The sequence below is a fragment of the Aulonocara stuartgranti genome, assembly GCF_965226115.1.
Source record: "Aulonocara stuartgranti genome assembly, chromosome: 13".
Taxonomy (NCBI): domain Eukaryota; kingdom Metazoa; phylum Chordata; class Actinopteri; order Cichliformes; family Cichlidae; genus Aulonocara; species Aulonocara stuartgranti.
This window is the reverse complement of record NC_138949.1, coordinates 6,465,636-6,477,041: the sequence shown is the minus strand read 5'-3', so window position 1 is coordinate 6,477,041 and position 11,406 is coordinate 6,465,636. Positions and strand designations below refer to the sequence as shown.

The 11,406-nt window shown below is 40.3% G+C and overlaps 1 protein-coding gene across 7 annotated transcripts in view; it reads right to left on the bottom strand.

Moving 5' to 3' along the window:
- Window positions 1–2,527: 2,527 nt before the first annotated feature.
- asrgl1 (asparaginase and isoaspartyl peptidase 1) overlaps window positions 2,528–11,406 on the bottom strand; it is a 33,764-nt gene continuing 24,885 nt past the window's right edge. For 3 of the 7 annotated variants that reach the window (XM_082558147.1, XM_082558148.1, XM_082558150.1), the window contains 6 exons: window positions 7,427–7,622; window positions 6,820–6,962; window positions 6,350–6,504; window positions 5,682–5,803; window positions 4,153–4,263; window positions 2,528–3,453 (listed from right to left, as the gene is read on the bottom strand). In XM_082558147.1, coding sequence (XP_082414273.1) covers window positions 3,248–3,453; window positions 4,153–4,263; window positions 5,682–5,803; window positions 6,350–6,504; window positions 6,820–6,962; window positions 7,427–7,622 — 933 coding nt within the window. In that variant the 3' untranslated portion in view covers window positions 2,528–3,247. Of the gene's footprint in view, window positions 3,454–4,152; window positions 4,264–5,681; window positions 5,804–6,349; window positions 6,505–6,819; window positions 6,963–7,426; window positions 7,651–11,080; window positions 11,130–11,406 lie in introns of those variants that run through there. The other 4 variants (XM_082558144.1, XM_082558145.1, XM_082558149.1 and 1 more) reach the window with 3 other exon arrangements.

The window sequence follows — 11,406 nt, the reverse complement described above, 5'->3', positions numbered from 1 at the left end:
AATTGCTGATGACATCAGAGCTACAATAGTGGACCATGTAATCAACCGTGGAATGACCCTGAGGGAAACTGGCCAACGGGTCCAGCCTAACTCGAGCCGCTACACTGTAGCAAGCATCATAAGGACATCTTGAAATGAGAATCGGTGAGTACAGTCACTTCGCACAAAGATTTGTAGCACTGCCATATGCTGATGAGAAACACACCAATACCATTGATGTAAAAATACTGAAATTGTTACTTTACAGAATTGCTAGATGACCAGATGCTGGGGGCAGAGGAAGCATGTTCACTGCAGACCAAGTAACCCATATAGTCATTATGGCGACTGCAAATAATCCTATACTTGAAAATAAACACTTGTGTTTGTTTTGATGTGTTTGAATAAACACCAGTACTTGAAGTTTGGATCCCTCTATGCTTATGGATCTATGACAGAAGTATGAGCTCAAACTGACATAGCCTACCTTGTGCACAGAGGAAGCAAAAGCCAGATGTGTTTTGTATTCATACCATCAGTGTTTAGTTGGTGCATTGTGTGCTTATTAATATGATGGCTTGTGTTAACTGTTGGATACGAAAATACCATTTTTACAAAGGTGTGGAGAGTTAAGCAAGGGTTATTCTCTTTTACAAGAGAACTACAATGTTTTGCTGATTGGGTGACAGGTTTTCTTATTTGTGTGAAGAGTTTTGCAAAATTAGCCACTAGTTACAAAAAATGTGCTTAAGCAATCAGAAAAAACTGTAAGCATCCAGTGATTCTCCCTAAAGGTCATCATGTTTCTACTTTGATTCTGAGACACATTCACAAAGAAACAGGTCATGGAGGAAGGAATTACACATTATCCAGGCTGAGATTCTGGATTCCACAGGAAGATTCAGCAATAAGAAAGATCCTGTCAAAGTGTGTAACATGTAGAAGGACATCTCCGAAACCTGGTGAACAAAGAATGGCAAACTTGCCACAAGATGGCCTGATTCCTGACAAACCTCCATTCGCAAAGTGGGCATAGACTATTTTGGACCTTTTGAGGTCAAGCATGGGCGCAGCAGAGTTAAGCAATATGGTGTATTGTTTACATGTCTTGCTGTTAGAGCAATACACATAGAAGTTGCCCACTCACTTGAGACTGATTCTTGCATAAATGCATTCAGGAGGTTTATTGCAAGACGAGGTCAAGTGTCTGTCATGAGATCAGACAATGGCACTAACCTTGTGGGTGCAGAAAAGGAAATGCGTGAAGCAATCAAGGGATGGAATCATTCAAAAATCTCAGAAATGCTCATGGAAAAGGGCATCACCTGGATATTTAACCCCCCAGCAGGGCCACATTTTTGGAGGAATCTGGGAGAGGCAAATTCGCTCAGTTAGGAGAATTCTTAACCAGATCCTAAAGCAGCAACGTCTGGATGATGTATGTTTGCGGACATTGCTATGTGAAATTGAAGCATTTGTCAACGGCAGGCCAATAACAAGAGCGGCTAATGACCCCAATGATTTAGACGCACTTACACCCAATCATCTACTTCTTCTTAAAGGGCAGCCAGTACTGCCACCTGGATTGTTTCAAAGAGAGGACAGAAAAGGTGGAGACAGGTGCAGTACCTGTCAGACATTTTTTGGAAGCATTGGAATAAAGAGTATTTGCCGCTTCTACAAGAAAGACAGAAGTGGTTAGTGACTAGGAGAAATCTGAGACCAGGAGATGTTGTTCTTATAGTTGATGACAGTGCACCAAGAGGTTCCTGGTTAATGGGAAAGGTTGAGAGATCAGTTCCAGACTCACATGGACTTGTCAGACGTGTGTTTGTCAAAACCAAAACTAGCGTTTTGGAGAGGCCTATCGACAAGTTATGTTAATTGCTTGAAATGGAGGCAACAGTTTGAATCTCAGCCTCATGTGTAACAGATTTATGTTCAACACATATGACTTATGTTTCATATAATGTTTGGTTAAGCCAGTTAGATTATGAGTGTTAATATTAAATGACGCTTTATTGTGTTAATATGTAATTGTTATGCCTTAGCAGTAAGAATTAGGGGCCGGAATGTTAGCGCCATTTATAGTTATTACATGTTTTATTTTGAAAAGCCTGAAAAGGATATGATGCTTTTTTTGTGAAAAGTTTGTGAGAAATAAAACAAGCGAATGGCGGAGCGACACGATGGTTTTACCGTCGTTGTTGCACAAACCGACACGTAAAACAGCCTCTTGTCCATCCAGACTCTTATTTTAGATATAAGAGAAATAGAGAACTCCAAGAAGAAGCAAAGATAGCCATTACAATCAGTATTAACAATCATTATGTGATCAGCAGCTCTTCACAGACACTGGGTCAGTTCATCCGCCAGCACATTTAACACACATAAAGCAGCAAGGCAGCAGTTCTCTATAAAATTTTCACAATACTTGATTGCACAACGTCATCAAAGAGCAGATTAGTGGAAGCTGAAGAGGTTCAGTAATTTACACTGACATCACATTAACACAAAAACGGTAAAAATAAAACATCTGAAGATCACATTCACAAATATTTCAATTCAGTTTATTTAAAGTCCCCACACCACATTTTCAGTTTCCGATTTATTTTGCTGTGATTGCCATTCAAACATTCATTTAAAGAAATCTCACGAAAACTCTTTTTTTCAATCAAGAAATTTAAACAACTCTGTAATTTTATTCTTAAGAAATGAGATCAAATGAATGGCTTGGAGTTCTTAAGTCCTGTACAGGACCTACAGGACTCGTGTCCACTTTGCTTCCTGCACAGACTCACTCGAAACCTGAACTTAATGAACATACAATAAAAAAACGTTCATGGGTATTCACGGTTACGGTCTGGACTTGGTTTCTGGTACAATGCTGCCAAAAACAATCATCTACACATGATTTACTGGTGATTTTGAACTTATTGCTTAATACCATTTATCCTAAATAAAGCCCTTGCTAGGCCTGATGTGATTGGTGATTGCTAACATACAAGCACTAAGGCAATGTTAAGACTGCATTAAAGATCAGTTTTAAGAGTGTAATCTGAAATTAGTTCCAGCCTAGAATTCATAGGCTCTGTAAGCCTTTGCGGATAAAAACATTTTGTGTTATAACTTTGTGTTTTAATCAAATACACAATGACCATCTATCTTAGCACCCGGATAAACTTGTACTGAATTTCTTTTGTTGTCCAAGTAGTATCAAATTCTCTCTTAAAAATGATAGTTAAAAAAAAAAGAACAACAACATCCATCAGTTGATGCTTTGGGTGAAGTGTTCTCCAGAGTACTGGCCATAGTGCACAATATCCCTCTGGGCTGCAGCCCACGACATGTAGTTGCTGCTGAAGCGGGCAGCCCAGTGGCCCTGAGGATCCACTGTCACTACCCCGCCTAGCCCCCCAAGTCTGGACTGCATGCAGGCCAGGCCCAAGTCACTGGCATCTTCTACCGACCGACCTGACAAAAGAGGAGACACAAGAAACAGCACTTTAACTCTTTTTGTTTTAATTGAACAGTCTGGAGAGAGGCTCATTGTTACAGTTAGCATTTGTGCTAAAGTCAAAACTTGGTTACAGGAAGAAAACAAGAAGAGCTTTACTGGGATAATTGGTATACTGCTACAGTGAAGGACAAATCAAGGAAAAACAAACAAAAACCTAGGTCCAAATAGCTTCCAGGACCCCAGAAACAGTGCATGCAAGTCCCATGGGTAAAAAGGCTTAGTCGCGGCTCCTCTGAGGAGTTTTAGTTTTTTTCTGGATGTAAATAAATCAAATATGAGAGTTGAAGCTGTGTGTGGCAAAGTGTTACCAACTTCGCAGCTGGTTCTCAACCCCCTCAGCCACAGTGGCTCAGATTTGTGTGTGTGTGTACATGTTTAGACATCTTTGTGAGGACAGAAAATTGGCATGCTACTATACTTTTAGGGACCAACAGTCACTCACGGGGACAAGATGCCCATCCCCACAAGTCTGAAGGCATTTTTTAAGCTCAAAGTGTGGTTTTAGTGTCTGGGTTACAACTAGGTTATGGTTAGGCATTCATTTTTGATGGTTAGGGTCAGGGTAAGCGCTGGGGAAAGCATTATGTCAATGAGATGTATTTACTAAGATATGAAAACAAGTGTGTGTGTGTGTGTGTGTGTGTGTGTGTTACCTTGCTCCATGTGGAACAGGATGAGTCTGGCCAGTGTAATCTTCATGATGGTCTCACCGTGGCCTGTGGTGGACACTGCTCCTGACTGGTTGTCAGCATACCCTCCAGACCCTGACAAAGACAAAATATTTCAGCCATCCTGCACAGCTTACTGAGCTGTTCTCTGGATCTTCCTGCAGCTATAAGCAGGTTTGGAAGCTTTATGAAAACACTAGCAACACCCAGAGGCAGCCCTGGGAGAACAGATTTTAGCCGTGTCTTTAATGATAAAACTGACAGATGGCTAATGCTGCTGTTGTGTAGTCACAATTCTAATAATTGAACGGCTAATGTTATTATGTGCACCAGCCGAGCATCATAAAATTTATGATGACTGTTTAATATTTTGATGTTGTGAAACAGGAGCTTTACTGACCTCCCAAAATGCCTTATAAGGACCAGGGAGGTGTGTTCTGCTGCTAGTGAGAGGCGGGGGATATGAACGTTGTGTGAAGCAGCTAGAGAAGGTGCAGATGGCATTGCTTGTATCAACACTATTGCAGATGTAACATACAGTATATGGCACAACCTTACTTACATTCATTTGAGTCTGATCTCCCCACTGAGTTTGCAGTTTTGGTGCCTTTTGGAACATTTGAATGTAATATTTTGGCAAATATTATGGCCGTTTGTGCAACATTGTCGCAGTTGAAACACTAAATACATTGAGCAAGCCACTTGGGTGACACATGGGTGTCAGACTGAATACATCTGTCTTTTATATACAGTCTATCTACATGCCACCTTGTATGTTCTTGAAACAGCATTTGGACATTTAATACTGTCAATAAAGAGGCTCTGCTATGAAATGTTGAAAATGTTGTTATTAAAAACATTTTTTGAAGTCTCACCTGCACATGGATGCAGTTACACATTTATTTCACTAGATGGAAGACTAAGGCTTTCCCTTAAATTTGCTTGAACTGAACCACAGCAGGCAGCAACACTGTTGTGATTCAGACTTTTGGTTGTTGTAATCCATTGATTGAAATAAGTTCCAGTTCCTTTTGCAAAGCAGCCCACTGCTTTAAAACTTTGATTCTGCACATTTGTCTCTTTAATTAATGTTCTGCATTAGTTTTGGACATTTTGCCCAAGTTTTGCAGACAGTCTTTTTTTTTTTTTTTTAATTCAAGCATTTGTTTCAAAAAAATACTCCTGTCACTCATTTATCGATAGTGACAGATTAGATGGGATTGACGCAACTACCAAAAGCAAGTTGCTGCCGTTTACCAAACTAGACTAGGATTTAGCCACTGATATCACAGCATACACCTATGTTTAAATACAATTTAGGTCAGAAGTTTTTTTCCTGCTGCTGTCTAACAAAACATTCTTAGGTAACCTAGAATTGAATCAAATATTAACCATACTCCCATTGTTCACTAAATAACTATTCATTTAAGACTGGCTAAAGGTTAAAAGCTCAGCGAAGACACAAAAACGATTACAACTGCATGTAAATAATTACCAGGCATGTGTGAACTGACCTATGATGGGGGTGTCACCCACCCGACCTTCCATCTTGTTCAGCATCCCACCAGTGGAAGTTGCACAGGCTAAGTTGCCCTCTAAGTCAACTGCTACTGCACCAACTGTGCCTGCCTTCCCCCTACAAAAGAGAGCAGAGCAGCAGAACATATCTGAGAGCTCTAGTTCTATTTTGTTCTGTTTTGCTTTTTCCTCTCCGTGTGTCAAATACACTCAGCGGCCACTTCATTAGGTACTCTTGTTTAACTGCTCAACACCAACGTCTATGCAGTTTTCTACAGACTGGTAAAAAGGACTGGAAAAGCTCTGCTTCTCTAAGATGTTTGTTTTTTAAATACCCAATCATTTTGCTGACCCGCTGTTAATTTACCCAATTAGTTGCCAAATATTCCTTTTCAGTCTTTTTTTAAAATTCAAAGTGAGATAACATCTTTCTGGGTTTGTGTAAGTCCTGCAAAGACTCGCTTCCTCCCTTTATCTACACTAAGAGACGTGAGTGAAGGAAGTCAGAGTCCACATTATGCAACACAGTGAGCTTATGGATCAGTGCGTGCACGGCAGAGATGTCTATTGATCGGTTACATACTAAAAGGGGTCATTTCATTTCATATTACTTTAAAAAATGAAAATAAATAATGCTAGCAAGCTTAAAACTGTTGTGTCTCACATTTGGCACTCCACAGGGTTGGCATCAGGTGCAAGGTTCTTCCTCCAGCGCATGCGGGAATACTCAGTGATGAGGGACTCCTGGGGGACCTCCTCGATCCCCATGGATCGAGCAAACTGATTAGCACCTTCGGCTGTCAGATACGCGTGACTGGTCTGAAGCAAAGATCAAAGTTCACACTGTAAAAAGTTACAGAGCACATTTGAAATACTGTGCTTCGTCCAGACTATACTAACGGTTTCAGTTCAAGCATATAGAATTTTGTTCTTATCAGAAGAAGGAATCATAGCTACAGCTGTAAACAGGCTGTAATCAGCACCTTTAGCTACATTGATAGATAAAGGTGCTGATGAAGGGAGAAAGGTCCTGTAGGTGTCCATTATGTATTTTCAGATAAAAATCCACAGCGGTCTCCACACATGCATGATTCCACACAGTTCCTGCAGTTCAGTCAGGAGAAACATGCATACCTTGTCCATAACAAGTCTTGCTAGCTGGATGGGGTTAGCTATGTTGCGTACTGCGGACACTGCTCCGCTTGCCAGTGTTTTGCCATCCATCACGATAGCATCCATCTCCACCTCTCCTTTGATGTTCAGCACTGACCCACAGCCTAAAATATGAATTGAGAAATGATGCAGCTCCAAGAATCTTTAGTGTCCTGCAGTGACATATGGCCTGTTGGTGTCTCTTAGGTGATCAGAGCTACACGCAGCAGGTTTACTCAACAGCTAAACTGTTTGTTTCTTCTCATCCCAACAAATTCTTATTGACTGCTTTACTTTCACAAAAGAGATACCACAACATCAGTGAAATATATAAAATCAAATAAGAAAAATTTGTGTGGTATATTGGTCATATTTTTTTGTGCAGTGTTTTTTTTAACCAATTGAATTTGATTCCTTGTGCAACCCAATATTTAAAATTTTCTTACACCATCTCAGTGTCCAAAAAAACAAAAAAGGTAATATATTAATTTCTCTCTGTTCATAGTGTCTATATATATATATATATATATATATATATATATATATAGTAAGTGAAAATATTTAATAAAATTCTGAGTTTCTCCATTACCTGCATTGAAGGCAGGGTTATTCTCCATCTGGCTCACAGCCTCCACCACAGCATCCATGCTGCTGCCCCCTCCCTTGAGGATAGCGTACCCTGTCCGCACTGCTGCACAAACCCCTGAAATGGACAGTTCCATCCGCTCCTTTGGGACAAACCCTGCCCCTCCATGCACCACCACCACTGGCAAGAGGTCAGTCATCTGGCAAGAAGTGTCACTCAAATAATATCTGGTGAATTTTTCAGCATAAACAGATATTTTTAACGCACACAAACACACAAACACACACACGGGTTATGTTAAGCAACAGGTATTGTTACGACCCGGCTCTGCTAGGCGACAGCGGATGTAACATAAATGAGAGGGACAGTCTACACAGTCTGTTCGAATCAACAAGTCCCTCCACGAATGAAGAATCCACAGCCTTTTATATTCTCAGGTAATTGCAGGCAGCTGTGTCATTGGTCTGTCGTACTCAAGGCTCCTGCAGCAGCCAATGGTGTGAGTGGTCTGACACGCTCTGATCTGCATGAAGTTGGGGCGAGTATAGGTCCGGGCCAGCCAATCCCCCGTGAGTCCTGGAGCACTTTGATTTCCATAGAGGAAGGCGGGGCCACCTGAGGCCAGAGGCCGTAACAGTATAAAAAGGCCAACCTGTCTTTTTTACAAAAAATAAGACTTCAGCACTGCTTAACAGATGATAAAAAAAGCACAAATATGCTGGACTTCTGTTAAGAAACAAACAAAGAAATAAACAAAACAAAAAAATTTCCAGAAATTCAGAAACATTATCTCCAACTGGTAAATCATTTGCATGTTTTGGTCAAGAGCTTCTCTTTAACAGCGAGGTTGTCTTCTTGTTTTGTTTTGTTTTTTATGCCAGCATATGCCAGTTCTATGGGAATCCCCCATTTTGGTGCAAAAATAGGATTTTAAGCCTGTCAAACTCAGCTTTCATTGCAGAGTCAACTAAATTGTGTGTGTGTGTGTGTGTGCGCCATAACCGCATTAACACGGCAACTCTCCGTTAGCAAGTTAGCTCAAGTTAGCCCCACACAGTGCAGCCCCTGTGCGTGGGGCACGATTCTCCCGAATTTCTCCAGATTTTCCACCCGGACAACAAAATTGAAAAACCATATCGCAGAATTCATAGTGCGGCCCAACCAATTCCAGTTTCCAGCAATGACGGCAGCGACTTAGTTTTAATATTACTCTTATTTCTCTTTCTGGGTCGCAAAAAAAACTTTTAACATATTTTCAGGTGAGAATGTGTAAACGTCAAATATCTGAGCCGACCGACACATCATTTTCAAACCCCCGCGGTCTTTTGCTACTCGGGTTAAACAGGATATATAAGTCACTTTGATAACTTAAAAATGTTATTGTTTGGCTTTTTCAGTGTTTTATTTGTTTGTGATTAAATCGGTTTGGCTGAGATTAAAGTTATTAGATTAGATTAAATTTAACTTTATTAATCCCTCAGGAGGGTTCCTCCGGGGTTTTCACACAGCTGAATAAACATCAAACAGAAAATGATTAAACAGAAGAGTTTACGCCAGCACCCGGTTATATTTTAGATAGCAAGGAGCAGACGACAGAGTTTCACTCCACCGAGGGAGCCTGTGATGCACTACCCGGCTTTCTTTAGACCGCAAAGGCCGGGTCCTCAGGTGGAAGCAGCCTCTGAATTTTGACCCCCCCCCCCCCCAAACAGGTCTTTTGAATGTCACCCTAGTATGGCCACAACACCTCACTCTTGGAGCACTTTTTTGCCACATGTGTCGCAAACCACGGCTGTGTCCCAATTCAGGGTCGGCACGCTTGAAGTACGCGCACTATGTTTACTACGTACGGTGCGTACTATAAGTACGAGAAATGCGGAAGTGAGAGGCTTGTGAAATGAGACGGTCTAGCCTTCGTCATGCTGTTCAGGTTGCCTAGCAACCATGATACTAACCGCGAGAAATGTTACATACAGCATTGTTTGACAGAAATGAAGGAGAAAAAATGTTTTGTTGGTCATTCATTTTTGTCATGACATCACTGTGATTAGTTGAGTATCTGAGGCTGAGACCACGGGACTGTAAAACATGATTGTTGGGCTTCATTTCTGCACTGAACAGTCATTTCAAGATTAGTTAGTAAATAACAATTAGCTAATGTTGTTCATGAGACTAAAATCATCTCACTGTGGTAATGTAAATACTGTATAATATGGACAATATTATATATATTGTCAGATTATTATGATATATATTACAGCAGTGAGCTTGAACTCTAGGTCAAAGATTCAAGTTGCATTTATTTATATTTCCTATCACCTTAAATCTTCACTCAAAGACAAGTATCTTTGACAGTGTGTATATAGATGTATTATATATGAGACAAATATTGTTCTTTTAATATGTTGGCATTACTACATTTGGCTCAATGCTTACATATATGTGTAAAAACAAAATGTACGAGCTGTGATAACTGTTTCTGATAGAATGAAGAGTAGACTGATGTATTAAATATTCCTTTATTGGGTGAGAAAATCAGACCATGTCATAACTGCTTTAGGTCATACAGAATAGATATCAGAGCCTTAAACAGGCTGACTTCTGCTAAATGGGTCAAACTGGGCAGAGTAGAGGCTTTAAAACCAAGTTAACGCTGACGTAGTACAAACATCACTAATGTCCAGTGTTGGGGAGTAACGGAATACATGTACCGCCGTTACGTATTTAAAATACAAAATATGAGTAACTGTATTCTGTTACAGTTACCGTTTAAAAAGGTGGTATTCAGAATACAGTTACTTTGTTGAAATAAATGGATTACACGGCGGTATTTTCCTGTTTCATATTGTGGCGGGTCAGGACTGTTTGGGTTTTGTTTGACAGCTATGTTCTGTTGTTCCAGGCGGCAGCGTTACGGTTGCCATGGTGACGCGCTCTCTCTGCGACTGTGTGTTTCCTGGGTGAGAGAGCGCTTTTTTGTTGTTGTTGTTGTTGTGCTAAGCTAATAAGCCTAAAGAATGTAGCCTTATGGCAGTGTAGTCCGTGCTGCAGGGAGAATGGACTGCCATACCTGTTATGTGTCCGTGAGCGTGAGGAGGGAGGAAAATGTGAGTGGAAAAGTACGAGCTGTCACCGAGCAGAAACAATAATAACCACTACAGCCAAGAAGAGTGCCTGACGAGCCCAGTTGTAAGTAAGCTATTAAGACTCGACTGTACACTGTGTTCATGTTTTCCTCCGAAACAATAAGTTCCGTTGGAGCAGCCTTTCAACACCTCTCTCTGTCTCTATTTTTTGGCTATGAGCCCGACACGGAACCGACGTATTAGCCAGAGGTCCCTTTACTACGGTTCGGAGCCGAGGACCTTCAGTAATAGTAATGAATCACACAGCAACAGTACATTCATGCAGTTGTAAAAAGCATGATAATATATTAAGTAATCCAAAGTATTCAGAATACGTTACTCTCATTGAGTAACGTAACTGAATACATTTTGGGGCATGTATTCTGTAATCTTTAGTGGAATACATTTTAAAAGTAACCTTCCCAACACTGCTAATGTCACATAACTTTGCCGATATGTGGCCAACAGTAATGTTTTAATGTTCTTCATTATTAAAGATTCGCACATAAGTGACATCATATTCAGTACTTACTTTTGACAGTTCAATCTTCGGCCGCTCCCTTCTGCCGTATTTTGCAGCAAAATTAAGATAAGATAAGATAAGATAGAACTTTATTAATCCCTCGGGTGGGTTCCTCTGGGAAATTCGACTTCCAAAAAAAGCACAGCAACGACCGAAGTTAGTTACAGAACTGTTTTATATATATACATATATATACATATACATATATATACATATATACATATACACGTATACATGTATACATATACACACATATACACGTATACATGTATACATGTATACATGTATACATATACACACGTATACATATATACGTATACATATACACACGTATA